This window comes from Ornithodoros turicata, chromosome 6 (genome assembly GCF_037126465.1).
Source record: "Ornithodoros turicata isolate Travis chromosome 6, ASM3712646v1, whole genome shotgun sequence".
In the NCBI taxonomy this organism is placed as follows: domain Eukaryota; kingdom Metazoa; phylum Arthropoda; class Arachnida; order Ixodida; family Argasidae; genus Ornithodoros; species Ornithodoros turicata.
This window is the reverse complement of record NC_088206.1, coordinates 46,219,512-46,239,239: the sequence shown is the minus strand read 5'-3', so window position 1 is coordinate 46,239,239 and position 19,728 is coordinate 46,219,512. Positions and strand designations below refer to the sequence as shown.

The following is a 19,728-nucleotide window of genomic DNA, read 5'->3' as shown; positions in this document are numbered from 1 at the left end:
CCACGAAATCAGTCCGAATGTTTAGTGAATGGCGTAAATTCACTTTATTCACTCAGAACGTTCAAAGTGAGTTCAAAAAATAATGTATACGTGTCTGCTTCACTGCGCGTACGTGTAACAACGTATCACGGTGAATTTCAGCGAGTGCATGATCAGTGTGGTGACCAAAGCAAGGATTGCCCATTTGGGCAGGGTGCAATCAAGGAATCCACGTTGCTGCAGCCGTTTGTACCTTTTTCTTATGTTATCGGTGCCAAGGATGACATAGATGCTAACGCTGCTGAAGTGTCAAATGGCGACATCACGTTTCTCGATTGTCGCTGAATTTGCGTCTTTGCCTCTACTAAACACGCCTATGTCGTAGTAACATAACATCATCAACATCCTCACTTGAAGTTGAGGTTTGCTCTCCAGTATTTCCAATAGTGAAAGATACTCGTAGTCGAAGACACGTGCATTGAAATATAATTTCTTGAAACGTGTCTGAAGCAAAGCGTTCAGCTCTTGAGGTTTCGGTTGGATTTTGGTCATGCACAAATAAGCTCTGTCGTCCCGCACCTGCATGCTGCGTTTGTACGCATGCATCATGTCGGGAATTGATAATGGCCGTCGTCCCTCTGTGCTGTTAGAGCAGTATGAAATATCTGGTGCGGGAGCAAATCTTTTCTGTCATATCTTTGGTGCTTGGGAGTCGGTAATTCCAAAAACCATTCAGGTTTGATGTTAGATGAGTCCAAATAATCAAGCACGTGTTCCGAAAAACAGCCTGAATTATTGGACGTGGAAATACATTGGTTCTAGGGAGCGTTTGACAGTGCCAACAGTTTTAAATTGGTCCGAATTATCGGTCGACGACTGTACTATATTGCTGCTAAAGGAGATGTGAAGAGAGGGGACCAAAACAAGAACATCACATGATGCTGCCACAGACAAACACTGTGATTACACACCCTATTTGAGAATTATTCTGCACTAAAACTTTTGATGTGGCATTGCATTTATCTCCCCTAGATACGTGTGATTCATGCTGTGTTAAAACGGTTAGGGTGCATATTACATTCCACCCAGGAATTGCACCCAGATGCAAGACCCAGATATGCACCAGTGACCACTGCAAGGGCCCTATCCTGGTCAAAGTAATCTACCTCGATTACTTTAAATTTCTTCTGTCATTGGTGCACAATCGAAAAAGGCGTGAATATTAAAAGTGGTTTACACCTTCTATCAACCAATCGCCCCATGTGTTATCTTGGAAAGCGACCCGCCTTATCAGTGTTTCCTCCTGAGAATCCGAAGGCCACACCTGTGATCTGCCCGTCCTGCCTTGTTGCTTCGGTTCTTTGGTGTCGGAAACAGCACTCTTGCTCGTGAGCTGTGGGGGTGGTAATGATACCGCAAATGAGCATTGATAGTTTTACTCAACAAACAGTGAACTTTGATCGATGAGTTTTTTGTGTGCACACTGCTATGTTGCAGTAACATTGATTCTACGACGGCTGTGACGACTCTTCGAAAAGCCCGCCGCTTTGACGCATACGATGCTGCGATCGGCGCAGAGAAACGGTGTTACACGGTGCTTTTCTATCGTTATTAAACAAAAACGAAGAAAGATATGAATTTTTTGTTGGTGACGAGCACATACAGACTTTATACAACACAATAAACGGAAACGCACATGCGGACCCATCACAAAACCCATCGCCGCTCAAAGTAATCGACCCTCTTTCGCTATATTACTTTTCAGCTTTGAAACTAATCTTTTACGTCATTGTTACATCAAAATGACGTAGGGTCACGGTCCGAGTTTAGGGCCGAGAGGCTGCGAAGGAAAACTAGGTATAAATTTCCATTGAAGCGGGCGGGATCTAAGGGCGGAGTATTTCGTGGTAGCCCCACCCTACAGCTTGTGACGTAAAGTAATCGAGGTCGATTAGTTTTGACAAGGATAGGGCCCCAAATATGAAATAGAATTAGCAGTTATACTCATTATCAGGTTTGCGAGCAGATTGTTCTGGCATAGTACCCATGACTTATCCAGATGCCCCTACAACCCCCAAATGTTTGTCAACCTCCTCTCTTTCTTTCCTGTACTCTCCCCCACCCCCTACCATTCCAATGGCGGCTGTGTGTACCTTGAGAGCTGCTGTCCAATGTTTGGCCCAGGTGGCCATGACTGCCTGTATCATGCCCGTATCATCAAGCTTGTGTGATTGTTCTGTCTAGTAATAGTTTCTTGATTTTGTATTGAAAGATATAAAGACAAAGTGTAAGACTATGATCTAGCTACAAGCACTGCATTCGCAAACAAATGTGTGCCATTTGCACTAAGAAAGCTTAGGTTTCCCCAAAAAGATTTTACAACACACTGAACCTAGCAGTGATATTTTGTTTTGCTGTATGTTATCTTGTCACACACACTGTCTTTTTTGTGTGCATTTTTGCTGTTGAGCTAAATTGTTTTCATAAGAAGAAGAAAAGAAAAAAAGACAATTCTAGTCTATATCTTTTCTGTTTGTGGATGGACTGCTAAGTTGATATTGTCTTCTTGCAGAAACCACAGCTGGAGAGTTGCTTCACACCGCAAGGTAAAGTAGGGCATTGTACGCACATTGTGTCAGATTCTTTCTGTGTAGAATGTCATATTCCCTTAGAGTGCCATTACAGACTAAAAAAAAGATATTTATTTTATTTCATACTACAGTCAAACTCCATTACAACGAACACCTTTACAACGAAGAGACTGTTATGACGAACACTCTTTTCGGTCTGGTCAGGCGCCCATAGGATTAAATGTATACTTCGGACATTTATAACGAATTCCTTTATAACGAATGTACCGAAATAACTAAGTGATTTTGAAGTTGGTAGGGCGAAATTCGCGACCTTTACAATGAAGTTTTGCAAGCAAATGTCGAATTGCGAACTTCGTGACAGCGTTTCTCATTCTGACGTGCCGTGCTCGGCAACACAGATGATGGCTCCGCGGGGGTCATAAAAGGCAGGGAGAAAGAACAAGTGTTCATACTCCTGGCATTTGTCCAACCGGATGACCTGTTCATGTGGGTGGGGCACAGTTGGATGCATGGACCTCGACTGTGCGACCTGCTTCAGCAGGCTGTACGGAGTGTACGAGGTCATTGTCTTTTTGGGAATAGAGGAAAACAGTCCCATTCACAAGTGTTTGTGCTGTACATGAAGACATTCGTCTGCACTAGACTCTGGTCACTACGGGGTTACAGTAGAATCTCGATGATACAAATCTCACAGGGTAGCGGAAAAGTTCGTATCATCCGAAATTCGTATCAAAAGAATTAAACCAAAGTAAAAATTGAGGCAAGAAAATAGACAGTGAGTGTTCATTTCTTATTACTGTCAGTGAAAGAGGCCGGTCGTAATGCTTTTGTGTCTCCATTTTTGACCTATGCTGCCAAAATTCGCGAGATTATTCAAAAGGCGCAGCACGTGCTTTCCACCCGCGGTTCGAATGCTCGTAAAGCAAGCTTCTCCTAAAGCACACAGGCGTTAGGTGAAGCCGACATGCAGAATGGTGACGTGTAATGTTGCCAGAAGTTGTCCTGATATGTTCCCTCCACGTGCTCTGGTCTCTGTTTTCGTCACACAGCTTCGCGGGTTAATTGTTGCGAGGGGGCCCAAAGGTCGAAGCAGCGATAAGGTGATAAGGTTCCATGTCTGTTGTAAGTTGAATGTCTGAGATGCGTTTTGATCAGAGTAACAAAATTCTACCTATCAGCAAGACTGCTGGAATTTTAAGGCATTTTTTCCTTCAAAACATCCGTTTTAACAAAGTTACCTTTACAACGAAGATTTTCAGCGGTCTCCTGAAGTTCGTTCTGTAGGTGTTTGACTGTATAAATTAGGCTCACACAAGGTTTCAGTACACAAAGTATAAATGCTGCAAGTGAACATTATCTGCTTCCACGAATTTGGAATTTCAAAAGAACGTAGCTTAGCATGCGTAGCTCCCCGGTGTCCGCTGTCCGCCCCACGTTGGAAAGCAGCTGTGGTGAGGAGACGGAGATCCTCCTTCGAAAAGAAATGTTGGAATACTCGTGGGAGATTGCATACACTATGATGTCATACTTCTCAAACGTAGAAATTAATTTTATAATACTTCCGTGCCACGAGATACGTGTATTGCAATCGCATAAATTTAGTAGGATGCCGAAGACATATGAGATTTACCATATTTACTCGCATATAAGACGCACATTTTTACCCAAAAACATTGCACAGGGGTGCGTTCAGTATGTGGGAGAAAATTGGAACCCAACACTTGAGGTGCACTTACCTCCCGTTTTATTCAGAGGTATCCGTGGCGATCTCGCCTAAATCGAACGTCGCGATTGTCCCTCATCGTTGTTATTCTCCCACACCAAATCACGTTACGTTACGTTCCATCAAGTGTGGACAAAATACCCCTCTATGTTCGTCGCATTCGTCATTCATCACTCTTGCCTGAGGAGCTCGTTCTCGTTGACTGCGTGATACTAGCGGCTGCATGAGCGCGAGACGATTCGGCCGTGCACTAAAGTCTGGGTGCATTTAATATGTGGGGAACAAAAAAATACCAGCATTTTTGGTGCTCAAATTGGGGGTGCGTTCAATACACGAGTGTGTTCAATATGCAAGTAAATACAGTAGTCTGAAGATGCACTTTGAACCAGCATATGCCTTTGTGGTTGGAAATGTCTTGTTGGTTTCTGCACCATCTGTTGTATTTCTAGAGCACTTTTTTCGTGAATTATCAAATGTATCAGTGACAGTGAAGCATGTCTCCCATCTGTTATGCTTAGAGCCTTTCACCACCAACAACAACAACTTTAATTTTATTTTAATGACGTTGATTAGGGAGTTTCATCAGGGAGTCTCCTTTTGTCGTGCTATCACAGGTTCCTCTGGGAACTCGAGCCCCCTGTACACCCAGGGCAGCATGTCACCTATAGGCCGTCCAAAACGTCGCCTGCCAACACCACCTACAGAGCAGCCATCGGGTACAGCCACTTTCACCCGTCGGCCATCTGCACCACCTGTTATCGTGGAGAGCAAGGCGACTCCTCCGTCTTCACCACTGTCCAGGCGGCGACTCACGAGACCTTCTTCAGGGGTGTGTGTTTCACTTTTAAGTACGGTGGAGACAGCTTATAACGTATGTCACGAGACCGCCGAAAATCGGCACTATAAGCGGTACCGCACTATAACCAGATTGACATTTTTAGGCCAATACATGCACGAGATTGAGCACCCACCTTCTGTTATACCATGTTGTGAACTGGACTGAGCAGCGTGGATATTCCTTGCAGTGAAAAGAAGTTATTCAACATTCTCAGGGAGCCCGTAAAAACGCTGTGATTTTAGTCTGGCGTAGTTTCCTGACCATGTCTTGCACAATAGCATCCTCAACAACGGCGGGGCAACTGAATGCCTCGTCACTCAGTCCATTCTGGGTACCAAAGTGCCTCAGTTTGTGCACACACTCTATCGCCTCTTTGTTGGACACCTCTGGTGTCGTAAAGTCCCGATCGTCATCAGAGTCGTTTTCCGGCACGCACGCCTCAACGTCCTGGACGGCTTGCACGATCGCCTCTTTGGTGGCTGTTCGCTCGCAGACATCGGTGTCCTCACCTCCCGCGTTAACAAAATCATCAAAAGTGCTCGCTACAAGATCGTCTCATGGGTCTTGTGCGTTGACTAAGACAGGTGATGTAATGCAAAGAGAAGTCTCACCTCCTCGCACGACACCCTCGCCCGCCTCGTCATAAGACAAGAGCTTAAGAGGAGATAATAGAAGCGTTTTTCGCGGTGGGTGATTGACGCTTCGGAATTTTCTAATAAATGCACCAGTCCTTCACCTACTTCGAGGAAGATGTCGGTGACTGCATTATAACTAGGGCCTGACTTTTTAGGGTTAAACCCGTATCCGCCCGATATTTACCCCCCGAACGAAATCTGTAAAATTCGGGTTTAACCCGAATCTACCCGAAAACATCAGGGTCGCCTGGCACACTCGTAAGCGTGTGCATTAAAATAAAGTTTGATAACATTGCTAAACATTAGTTCCATGTTAAGACAAATTTTTATTAAACAAAAAAAATCACCCGAATTCCTGACGACAGAATATGCCGTAACGGGATTTAACCCGAATACACCCGAATTTTCGAATGAAAAATATCACCCGATATTTACCCCCCGAATTTGGCCAAAAATAAAACCCGAAAAAGTCAGGCCCTAATTATAACTGGTATCCCTGCGTCAAGATGGACCATTATAAGCAGTATTCCTATACATTATGTTTTATGCGAAGAATATTGGGGGTCGGAAAAAGGCACATTATAAGCGGTTACGTTATAAGTGGTCTCCGCTGTCTTTCTATGAAATGGGAGAAGTGTCCCACATCATCTTCATCTTTGAAAAGTCTAGCCCGTTTATTGCAATCTTCGATACAATGATACTACTTCCGATATTACGGTAGAATTGCTGGTTCCTGTCAGTTCACCTATTGAAGTACATGTTAACAAGACTTCGATGTAACGAGCGTCATAAAAGCTTTTGCTCCCATATAGCAATCAGAATTCTCCTGGCAGCTTGCAAAATGCGCAAAAGTCGAGAAACAATGTTCCACTTTTTCATTGAAAACAAAGGAAGGAGGCACTTTCAAGAGCCATAGCTAGAGCCCCCTAGCTTTCCACAAGTCTGTGAAATTTTGCAGAATTGGCCATGTCTCGCGGAACATGCTGTTTCCGTCAATCATGTGTTTGGAATATTCAATACAGTAGCCGACCAATTTTCCGGACTTGACGGCGACTGGAGAAAGGTCCGAATAATACAGCATTCTGAAAAATCCGACAATCACTAAATTAAACCTTATTTCATCTCAACTGCACTAAAGGAGTCTATAATTGTGCCCTGCCACATGTGACACATGCGTGTGATGATATCCGCTTGCAATTGCACGAGTGTCCCGTGAGGTTGACGCTTGTGGGCGGTCAGCATGATCGTCTTCAGAGTGACAGTTGCACGAGCATTTGCCGCACAATTTACCGAACACACGTAGCCATAGCGTCGAATACTGGTGAACAGCGAAACTGAAAATCAACTCGCGTCCCAACCGTACTGACTCCCAAAAGTGCAGGCATACGCCCGCACGCTCCGTGCTCCGGCTCATCGTCGCTGTGGCATCACCTAGAGGTACAGTTTGGAAGCTTTAGAGCAGTTTTGCCTAGGATTCCAATCCAAGCACACATTCCAAAATGGCGATTTGGAAGTTTTCAGTGTTGTGCCGAAAATAGACCTATTGGTGCTTGTCCGCAAGCATTTTAGTCCGGAAAATCGGGCCTTCAGACTTGGACCTGAGCGGGAAAATGGTACCAAAAATGTATTAATCCTATGGCGAAGGTCACCGTTCCCCGTTGGGAGTCCAAGTATCGAAAGAGTCTGAAAAATCAGTCAGCTACTGTATATTACAGAATTATGTAAGGATTTCAGTCCATCTGCAACATTTCAGTCGATCACTTGTGACTGCAATGCCTGACGTGACTGATACTGCTGGCACTTACACGGCTGAATGTGCCATGACGAAACAAAATTTAACGACAGGAATGTCCGGAGAGAAATTGTCAGAGTTTAGTCTAATTTTCTTTGTGCACTGAAAAGTTATGAAAGGCTGGAAAAGCATGCAGGACAAGTCTTTAAGCGACCTTGAGGGAATGCTGCAACATTTTTTTGCTTGTTTTTCTTTTGCCCTCGGAATTCCACAGATTTGTAGAGCCCACTTTGCGGAAATGTTAATTTTCCAACGCAGAAAGCTAGGGCTTTAGCCATTGTCGCTATGAACATTAAAGTAAGAATACGATACATGCTACCATGCATATCTGATGGGAAATAGATGTGCGCATTGCAGAGCGTTGGACTTCGAAGGCGCTTGCGGGAAGCAACAAAGGTTGCTCCCTCTCCACGTTGTTCTCTCGCCCTCAAGCTTTTTCTGAGCTTGTCAGCACTGAAGAACGCTCATGCAAGCTCTGTATCATTCACATCACAGGCAGGCAACGTTGAGGAGAATAACAGCACCGACCATGTCTGTGCCTATGCGTGTGACCTGCACATTGATGTACCAAGAGCCTGAGAGCTAAGCAGCGGGGTGGTGGGGCACAAGTTGCTCAGACATGTCCATCATCTGTGAGGGATGTCAAATGTGGTACTCCATTGCTGAGATTGTGACACACAAAATAACCCTCAGGTGAACAAAATCAGTGGTTTGTCCAGAATCACAGGCATGGACGGGTGTTGCAAAAAATTTGGTGGAGGAGGTCATTAATACAGTTACGTCATGGCAGCTTTATTTGGGGTGTGTGAGGTGGTCTGGATAGATCACTTTATTAGCAAAATTAGTCCAGAACTGTGGCGTCACTCATGGTCATAGTTGTCTTGCGATGTAAAACCACATTATTCACTGCTCCCCATGGAAAATGTGAATTTTGAGAGAATTTCTTCTTCAGTAGAGGTACTGTGATAAAAATGTCAAGCTTTTACTTGCGACATGGGTTTCTATTAGTATACTACAAAAAAAAAACAAAGCACAGTCTAGGCAATCACTAATGCAGAATATAACTCCAGCACAAAACACATCTTCACAGACTTATCTCTCATAAGGGTGACCGAGCTGTATAATTAATAATAGTAATAATAATTTGGTGCTTTACGTCGTGAGACAACTGTCTAGGTGTATAATTATCAAACTGTATAATTATCGGCTATGCTTAACCTATAGACGCGCACATTACCTATTTAACACTCACTTTCACACTCAAGCAAAACTAGTAAAGAATGATCATACACGTTGTTTGCATAAAGGCCGGACTTGACAGATTCAAAGACGGCGAACAAAACATGGTACACAGTTATTGTAATATCAACAACTGTAATATTTATTTATTTACACCCCAAGGGCCCAAAAAAGGGCATTACATGGGGAAGGGCAAGGAGGCATTACAAGCACAATACAAGCTTCAACAATTCGTTAGAATAGTACATAAATACCACAAATGAAAATATCAGACAACAAACACATATAACACATGTAAATCACATGTAACACATGTGAAAAAACAATATATGTACATGACAACAAAGTGATAAGTAATTAGAAGTAGTGCCAGGAACAATGAAAGAACATTGAGCACAGGATTATCATAAATAACAAGCTAAACTGAATAATGTAGTGATACAGCTTTGCGAAAGTGTTCAGGATTAGCTATAGTCATGCTCAGCTTAAGAAGGAAAAGAAATCTAGCCAGTCAGCTCTGAAAATATTACTGCGCCGCAGACAGGGTTGCTGGACACAGAGAGGTCACTCTCCCTCATGCACCAGAAAATGTAATCCTCACTCTGCATCTGTATTCGCTGTTAAGGCTGGCTGCATGACACTGCGCTGTGGCAGGACGTGTGCTTTGGTTCAAGTTCAGGTTCGCTAAATCCTTTTTGAAACAGGCAGTATCCTAAGTATAGGCACCACAAGTGAGAAACTAGACAGACAGTCGAACAAGAACAGCAAGTTGGGCTAGTTGGTACGTACTGAACATGACAGATAGTCGCTTTGGCAGCTGATGGTGCATGGTCACGCTGCAGTATTTCTCCTGGCGCGCTGTTGCATCTGCTTATCTCCAACAGTGTATGTAGTTGCATACTAGATTTCTTTTCTTTCTTAAGCTGAATACGAATATAGAGCAACTATGTGTGCGGGTATGGCATTTCACAGAATAATGGTTCTGACAAAGAATGAGGATGAAAATGATTCTGTTCATGCAGAGATGCGTGCAGCTTTACATGGATGATCTAATCTGTCAGACATGCGGTGTGCTGGAATGACATAAGATGATCTCAAAAAGGCTGAATGATAGATTTTGTGGAAAAGTGCAAGACGAGACACTTGTCTAGAAGCATTAATGGTGGAATACCAAGTCTTTGTTTGATTTGGTTTGTTTGTTTTTGTTTGATGCGGGTGGAAAAATCTGAGGAAATGAAGCGATCCGCATAATTTTCGATTCTTTGGAGGTGATTGATGAGTTGTTAGGGTCCTATATTCGCCTGACCAACTGGCTGCGCGCCACTTAGTGGACCCGAGCAGAAGCACTCAATGAATGGTAGTAACAGCAGACGACCGGTATGCCTCGCGCCGACCTGAAACTGCCGCAATTTCCCTTCGTGTGCGATGGAGTTTCCCGGCTTACAGAACTCAAACAGCAACAGCGCTGGTAAATTCTGCAGTGCAAAAATACTGCGGAGAATATTATTCAATGTTGAGATACTAAGACAGCGGGAAACGACACGCGAGTTATGTTATTTGTACAACTTTTGAAGCGTGTCTCGTGGAAGAAGGCATGAAGCAGGTTGATTTATGCATCGCCAATCCTTCTGTTCCCCGCCATCTTGAAGATAAAGTGAGCGGCTCTACAGGTAGTTGGAGAGGCGAATAGCAGATGTGTATTCAAGATGCTGTCGGACTAAGGTTACATATGCAAGACGTTTGACAGATTCTGGTGCGAAATATAAGTTACGTCAAAGATAACTTCATGTGGGATTGGCTTTATTAGAGATATATTCCACGTGAGGGTTCCATGACAGATGAGACCCTAGATGTATGCTAAGGTATTTGTAAGAATTGGGCTGTGCTGTAGGGGTGGAGCTCATGAAGCATGTCAGAGGAAAAGCTGGTTACTTGTGACAAAGGGTACATGGTAACATTTATTAATGTTAAGATGCATTTGCCATTTGTTACACCATTCTTGGATTAAGTTAATATCATTCTGTAAAGCAATCTGATCAAAAGCACTCATGATACGTTTATATACCACACAGTCATCAACAAAAAGTGGTGTAGTACTTGTTAGCCCACAAGGAAGGTCATTAATGTAAATTAGAAACAAAAGTGGCCCAATTATCACTTTCCACTCAGGTCCATATTCTTCTTTGTCGCTGATGGGTGCATACTTGAGTGGAACTGCAGTAAGGGACACAGACAAGTGTGTTAAGACATAAACGACAGGAGACCTGCAGTGGGTGATTCTAATTTATCTACGAATATGAGTAAGACTTCAGTGCTAAGTGTAATACTGTGCATATTCAGTTAGTGTTTGAGTATGTATACACGTTTTTTATCTTTTTTTTGTGATATGAAACGTATAAGTATTTTTATTGTTGCAATGCCATGCTGTCTGGAGAGCAGGAGTGGTACACGTCAAGCTACATAATGTAGCTTTTTCCCAGTATCCTGTGATCTGTTATTTCTACCTGTATTTGATATGAAATCTAAAAAAAAAAAAAGGAAAACAAAAAAATTTTCCCCTTCTTCATTGAGTGCAGATGGTGGATGGAGCTGCAACGTCCCGACCACCTGCCACTTCTTCCAGACCAAATACAGTTTCAGCAGGTGGGCGCACACCCTGTCGTCGCACACCATGGGCTCTGAGCAGCTCAGATGTGGACCTCACGAAGGCAAAGACTGAACGTTCTGAGGAGACAGCCAGTGTGGTGTCAGACACAAGCACTGAGCCATCCTCACATAGCTCAGGTGTGTATATCAGGGATGCAAGAGGATGATCATTATTGTGCTAGATGTTTACCCTCGATACTATTTGCGATGCTAAACTATGTGAGCTCTACAACAAGCGCAACGAAGCGCATGGTTTGTGGTCCTTGCTATTATGTGTTTTAATGGTCAAGTGCTATTTATAAATAAATGTCCTTGGAATGAACAAAGCTAAACCCTAGAGCCTCACAACTACATCAGATACCTAGAATTTTCAGGTCTGGTCCTTTCCCTAGATTTGCAGGCTACCGTTCATGCTTGTTTGATGATGGACTGGAAACAGCTCATGATCAACGTTGCATCTGCAAGGGAGTCGCTTGCTTGGAAGTGCTTTGTCCAGTATCTAAGGACGGTTGCAGTAAGAATGATGTGTAGTGCTCTCGCGAACTGCACTTCATTTTTGCTTCACCACTCCTTGGGTGCTTGCTCCCTTGCAGATGCAAGTTCACACTGTTTCCACAAGGTGGCTGAACTCTATAAAAACAATACCCAAATCACAACCTCTTTGTGAATGATGTCACTGTTCCTGGACTTAAGGGAGGACGCGGCTTTCAACTTGGAAAAAATGTCAAAAAATCGATTTTTGGAAAACTATTTCTGGTCTCTATAATCCATGTTCTGTGTGATCTCAAAGTTTTTTGGCTCAAAATAATCTCTAAATGCCCCAAAAACATTTTTTTCTGAGGCATGGTAGCGCGATACGCGTCAAAATTATCGAAAAAATGTCGATTTTCCGATATACGTAGCTCCCGAACTAGAGCACCGGGCGCCGCCATCTTGGCACTGTTGGAAAGAGAATCTTTTCGTCTTCAAAATTCCCGCTTCAGCGGACTCCTCCAATGAATAGCCTAGCCACAAGTTGCAAAAGTTTGAGGGCACCCAGCGCGGAAGCTATTGGCTGCCTGCACTTTCGCGCCCTGTGATTGGTCCGCTCCGCGGTTGCCCTTGGTTACGAGCTCTTTCACTGCCGGGACGACGGATTCCTCCGTGCGCCCGCCGGCTGGAAAGTTTTGATATCTGCGTTTCTCTGTACGATTAGCAAATTACTTGCTCGATTATGGACAAACGATCTTCGAAGTCGAAGTTTCACACAAGGCACCGCTTCGGGGCTCGTAAGCGGAAATCCCCGCGGTCGGCGAAGAAGACCGCCATAGTTTTGCCGGAATCCGAAAGTGATTCCTTTGTTGTTACGCAGCAAGATGCCAGCGTCGCGGACGCTTCACCTGCAACTCATGCAAGTGATGAAAGTGCTGTGATGCCATCGACTAGCACGGGTCGAACTGGTCGCACAATTCAAGCACACCTGGAGCCTACTTTTGTGCCACAAGAGGATGCACGCGAGTTGTCTGCGTCCGTACAGGCTTCGCTCAGTGCAATGTCGGCGACAGAGCGAAAACTGAAACTGATCGGCGAAAGTGAAGAACCCGAAGGCACCTCAGGTACGGAAGAGTTCTTGATGTGCCAACTGTCAGCATTGAATGAGTTAGTAAAGGAAATGCTGTGCCAGAATGTTTGGAACCCGGAGTGACACTGGTGCCAGGCACACGACACGGGTTAGCGGTGAAGCTTGCTGTAACATGCGGGAATTGTGGTAGCATCGCTGAACAGTGGTCATCTGCGAGGACCGAGAGCAGAAGGACCTTTGAGGTGAACATGAGGGCTATGCAGGCGATAAAAAGCATTGGCAAGGGGTCGACTGCATTGACGGACTTCTGGTCCATTATGAATGTATCGCACCGTGGACTTCACCACAAGACATTCCAAAAGCATTTGAAGGGGACCTTCCAAGGAGCTGCTTCTGAAGCTGCGAAGAACGTGTTTTCAGATGCTGTAGGTGCGGTGCGTGAAACGTACAAGAAAATGGACCCGGGATTCAACAAAAATATCACAGTTGTTTATGACGGAACATGGATGACACGCGGGCACACGTCACACATTGGCGTAGGCACAATAATTGAATTCTACTCGGGCCTCGTCATTGATTCAGTTGTTCTGTCCAACTACTGCCATGGCTGCACACTGGGACCAAAGGAGGATGACGACGAATACATCGTATGGAAAGAACAGCACAGGTGCCAGAAGAACACTGACGTGAATTCAGGACGAATGGAAGTTGAGGCAGCATTGGTGATGTTCAGACGTTCCCTGTCTAAGAACGACCTACGCTACACCAACATAGTGTGCGATGGTGATAGCCGCACGTACCTTGCCCTATGTGAGGATCAGACCTACGGCTTTATCCCCTTGACAAAAGAGGACTGTATCAATCACGTACAGAAAAGAATGGGATCTGCGCTACGTTCAATTGTAGCTAAGAGCAAAAAGGAGCAACCCCTTGGAGGAAGAGGCGGCCTGACACAGGACCTGATCAAGAAGTTGACAACCTACTACGGGATGGCCCTAAGGAACAATTCTGAAGTAGAGGATATGCAGAGGGCAGTGATGGCTACATTTTATCATGTGACATCTACTGATGAAGAATCCCATCATGAACTCTGTCCGCCAGGACCTCTGAGCTGGTGCAGGCACAGGGCAGCAGATGCTGAAGGAGAGTCACAGCCACGTCACAAGTACAAGCTGCCGAGGCATGTTGCTGCTGCTCTCCTGCCTGTCTACCAGCGCCTCTCAGACCCTCAGCTCCTTGAGCGATGCAGAGGGAAGAAGACACAAAATGCGGCGGAAAGTTTGCACTCCGTGATCTGGTCACTGCTGTCTAAAGATGAGCATGCCTCACTGGTGGCAGTGGAGACAGCGGTGAGCGAGGCCATATGTCGCTTCAACAGCGGGAACGTCCGAGCATACACAGAGTTATGTGCTTCAATCAGCATAAAACCCGGGGCGCATGCGCTACGCCGAGCTGCTGAAAAGGACTGCCTGCGTAAGAGGAAGGCTGCGAAAGCCCACCAAGTGAAAGGGCAGAGGGCAAAGAAGTCAAAGGAGGGCAAGGACACAAAAGATTATGACCCTGGTGCTTTTTAGTGTAAGAAATCCATCATAAAACTTCAATACTCATTTTCTCAAAACATGTTTTTAGCCTACCTGCTCTGCTTGCAGAGCTGATAGCTCAGCAACCGCTGCATTGATTTTGGTGCTGTTTGTTTTGAGAGAGTCATAAAACAGCACAGTATGCAATGACATTCATATTTTCTCAGATTTCTAAGCACAGAATTTATTATTTTATATTTTGTGTGCATATAAGTTTTGTGTTTTACAGACAGGTTGTGAAAAAATCAAACCAAAGATTTTTCAGCAGAGAATAAAAAAATCTAAGAATGTCATTGCATGCAGCACACACCTAGGTATGAAACAGAAGTGAAAGCAGCTTTCTATCCCAATTTTTAGATTCTCCATGCACTCTGCAAAATGTGTAAAGTATGAAAGATAATAAAATTTATAAACAAAAAACTAATGGAGCTATCACTTTGAAATTTGAATATGATCATTAGGCATCCATAATTCACCTCTCTATAAATTTTGATCAAGATCCTCCAAAAAATAAAAAAGTTGGTCTTGAAAGCCACGTCCCCCCTTAAGGTTGCAGAGGCAGCTGAAATAAAGAATAGAACACACGAAACATGAGGTACATCAGTTCTCAGAGCAACAATGCCTTAGCACTTTGAAACAGCATCATTTGTCGTGCATGCCAGTAACCAATAGCAAGACCGCTTTATGTAGTATTGCCCTGCACATGATGGACTGTGTCATTATCAACTTTGCCCAGCTGTCCGCGTGCCTCGTCATACCTCTCGTCAAGATGCCGCATTAGTTCATCGAATGCGCCTCGATGTGGCTTTTACAGCGCAGTGGCGTTACCGCTTGAGACAAGTTGACTCTCCCCAATGCAGTGACTGCGGTGCTGTAGAAGATCTAGAGCACATTCTTCTCCATAGCCCACACTACCAACCTTCCTGAACTGTACTCTCCGGATCCCTTCACGAGCTGGACTCTCGCCCCCTCTCTCTCACAAAATTGCTTGGTCCCTGGCCACATATAGCTTGCCATCACTCTGCCCTCAAAGCTCTCTTCACCTTTCTGGATACCATAGGACACCGATCCTTATTGTGAAGGGGCTCATTATTTCATTCCCCACATCACCACCAGCAATGGGGTAGAGTATCGCCCCTGGCGATGAAACTCCCCATTCATCATCTCGCAATAAAGTTGTTGTGTTATTATCACAAAAGTAATGAGGTTCCCCACACCATCCTTTTTATACAATATAAGTGAAGACGCTGAAGAGTGCAACCTTACTTGTACAGTAACAGCTCGTTAATTCACACCTCATTAATTTGAATTTCTGGATAATTTGAACAAGTCATCATGATCCCGCCACGATCCCGCCGCAATCCCGCCACAATCCCATATGCATCAATGGATAAAGTAGCCCCTCAGTTCGCACTCAAATCAGCTTTGCAATGAATAATTTGAACCACACGGCTGTAACCGTGTGCTGTCGCTGGCAGCTTTCCAGAGCCCGCATGGTTTAGAGAGAGAAGGTGCCCTACTAGAGGAGACCCTGGAGAGAACTTTTCTCCTTTCCCTTCCTGGGCCTTCCCTTTCGAGATGGGAGATCTCTTTTCTTGCTTTCTTCCTTCCCTGCTTTTTTGTTCCTCTATGTTAGCCTCATTCCTGTCAAGTGCAGGCAGTTTCGTGGTATCGTTTTGCGATCTTGCCACGTGTGGACTGCAATCATGTCAGCGGTGTCATCACGTGGTAAATACCGATCGAAAATGCTAAAAGACACGGTAGAGATTCTGTGTCAGGTCGACACTGGAATGATTAGCAAGAGTGAAATAGCGAAGAAGTGTGGGTTACCAAAGAGCGTGTTGTCAACATACATCCGAAACCGTAAGTTCATTGAAGACTCTTACGGAGGCAAGCACTCCCGAAAGAAAAAACACTGCAACTAATGCTTTGGCATGCACCCAGAATGGAGAGTGCCTTGATCATATGGATTAAGGAGATGCGAAGCCAGGACGTTCCCCCGAGTGGTCCAGTCATTATGGCTAAGGCAGCAGACTTTGCACTTCGGTTGAATGTTGACGATTTCACAGCATCTGATGGTTGGTTTCACCGCTTTGTGCTGATCTCTTCAAGCACTGGCGGAAGAAGAGGGACAGAAAGCTGGAATTGAGCAACCGAAAAGTTCTTCTCATCATTGACAACAGTTTGGTGCACAAGGTGGACGTCGAACTGAAGGCTATCGAACTGGCGTTTCTTCCGGCAAACATGACCATTGCACTAGAGCTAATGGATCAGGGCATCATCAAGAATGTGAGGACCTTTTATAGACGTCATATGCTGGAGCGTATGATCTTGTGCTGTCCGAAGTATACTGTGACACTGCTTACAGCATTACACATGTTGGTGTGTGCGTGGGACCAAGTCACGGCAACTACTATCGTACTGCTTCCGTCGTTCTGGTTTCGCTGACCCAAGTTGCTCAAGCACGCAAGCCAATTACCGTATTTTCTCAAATATAAGACGACCCCCCCCCCTCCCCCAAGTTCTTGGTACACAAATTTGGATAAAAAAGGTAAACAGGGATTGGAAGGCAGTATAACAGTTGGAAATGATGCACAATACCATTTATTCATCACCACTTTCTTGGCCGCTATCTGCCCACAGATCATTGTGCTCCGTTCCATTCAAAGCATTAGACAAAGTATACTTCTTAAAGTGTGCACGACAATGTCGTCAGGCACATTGCACCAAGCGTCCAAAATCCACTGTCGTAAGTGACCTTATAGTGCTATTTATGAGGCTTCTCTTTTGTCTTCCGTTAGTTCAAGCTTAGTTTAATACGAACATTTTTCACGTCCCCGCGGGATTTGAATTAATGAGCTTTTGCTGTAATTTACTTCCTCGTATCAGGGTGGAATATATGTCACAACAAAATAATTTTGTACTGAACAAAAAGAAAAAAAAAGAAAATGTTGAATAAAAGAAATGCGAGGCATGCACACTATTCCCAATTTGGAGCTCATGGTGAAAGAGAAATGCATATGTGCATTCTACCTCGTGCGAAGATGAATGAAAGTGCGTAGTAGTTATTCCAATATGTACTGATCTTCCAAGCAGGGTGAGGAACCACAAAAAATTTTGGTTCGGTTCGGGTTCGCATCGCTTTGCTTTTGTTCCGGTTCGGCCTCGCCAAAAATCAACCGGTTCGCGAACCGGTTCAACGCTTCCATTTTATATGTTAGGCCTAATAAGATGGACAGCGTTACATAGATGACGGTTGTTTGCTTGTTTGTAAGAAAAACGAGGAGAAATTGAACTCGTCTCCCGACTTGTTCTGCTACTGCTAGCATAAATTCTCACCCCACCCCCCTCCCCCAAAAACTACTTCTCAGGTGCCCTACTCACATGTTCACTAGAAGTCCACAATTATCAACTATTCACAATTATCTCAAGATCATGCACACAGAATTCTAGGGAATCCTAGACGACGGTACTTGCCGGCACACCGCCTTCGCAGCCTGAATCGATCCGAAACCGTACTGAAGCATGTCGAAAATAAGCCTGCCAGCCTTACTCTGTCCGAGCTCACAGCAGTGTACTAGTTAATCCACAACACAAAGGCAATGTGTCACGACACAATTGCACTACCAATAAGCAGAACTGAATTTACTTTTCAAACCACGACCAATCAAACAGGCACTGTTCTGTGTACGCTTCTTCTCCACTTCTCATGTTTCTGACTTGTTTAATTTTTACTAGAGATAGGACGAATCCAGAATTTTCTTAATCCGAATTCGAATCCGAATCCAAGGAAGGTTCTGCGAATCCTCGAATCTTTCGAATCCTTTCTTTAATAAAAAGTTTAAAGAGCGAAGGGAAAAAACACACACTTATACTGAAATTTGATGCATAATGTAAAACCCCCGAGACTAGGGAACACGGAGGGACAGACACAACACGAGTGTATAATGAAGTTAGCACCAACTAGCCCAATTGCTCATCGTGTTACAACACGAGTGTTCCCTAGCCTTGGGGTTTTACATTATGCATCATCTTCGCCAGCTCGCTTGCTTCTTAGCCATTTTTTCACTGAAAACTGTTTTGAAGTAGAATTTGATATCTTTGTTTAATGAAAAACAAATTAAATAATATCTCACTTTCAGGAGAAAACGCACCCATATACTACTTCTTTACAGTAATTTGTTGTAACATGTTGTTCATCGACTACAGGAAATACATAAACTCTCGTGTGTGAATTCCTGCCATAGAACTAAGAAACAATCAAATCAAATCAAAAAGCTCTATTTCACTGAAATACAGTGTGACACTTGGAGCAAAAAGCTAAATCAAAGCAAAATCAAAACAAATACAAATCAAATCAAAAGCAAAAACCATGTTACTTTTAAACTTCTAATGTCGGAGCTTTATGCTCTGGTGCAGGCACGCCTCGGATCATGCTAATGAGGCTTTCTGCGAACTCCGGAGGCACCAATTTTAAAAAGAAATAAACAAACATAGTTGATGGACTCGAAAGATTCGATTCGCTGTTTTAGGTACTGGGATTCGGATCATGCCAATCAGGCTTCTGGCAGATGCCGGAGGCGCCAATTTGAAAAATAAACAAGCAAACATGGTTGGCGAATTCGCGGATTCGGTTGGCCCATCCCTAATTTTTACACCTCACGTGTAAAGGGAAATGGTACTTACTTAATCACATATTCGTCCGATAGAGCTACATAACTGGCCTACTCCATTCCTGTTTCATTAGTCCGCGTGGCGCCTGGTCTCTGAAGAGTAGACGCCACAGCGCGTGCTAGCCGCGGCGCTCACAAGGACAACTGCACTTCATCGTGTTAAAAAGACACTGAAAGTATACTTACTATATGTCCTCGTTTGACTGCTTGGTGAAAATTTCCGAAATCCATGATATGGACGTGTGATGATGATACCAATGTGTCTTCGTTCAGGGATTGAGAGGAACTCTTATGCTGACTTCTTTTATATCCGAACCGTTTTGTTGCGAACCGGTTACCGCTATTATTTTTAACGGTTCTGCTCCGATTCCGGTTCAACAGTGTCATGAAAATTTCTGTTCAGGTTCGTTTCCAGCAAAAATAACAGTTCAGGTACGGTTTTCGGTTCGGGTTCGGTTCGACACTCTG

General features: G+C 44.2%; 1 protein-coding gene across 4 annotated transcripts in view; it reads left to right on the top strand.

Annotated features, from left to right (window-relative positions):
- The window catches only part of LOC135396611 (centrosomal protein of 170 kDa protein B-like), a 71,889-nt gene that overhangs the window by 28,298 nt on the left and 23,863 nt on the right, over positions 1 to 19,728 (top strand). For all 4 annotated transcript variants that reach the window (XM_064627661.1, XM_064627662.1, XM_064627663.1 and 1 more), the window contains exons 10-12: positions 2,552 to 2,585; positions 4,911 to 5,125; positions 11,377 to 11,584. In XM_064627661.1, the coding sequence (XP_064483731.1) occupies positions 2,552 to 2,585; positions 4,911 to 5,125; positions 11,377 to 11,584 (457 nt within the window). The remainder of the gene's footprint in view (positions 1 to 2,551; positions 2,586 to 4,910; positions 5,126 to 11,376; positions 11,585 to 19,728) is intronic.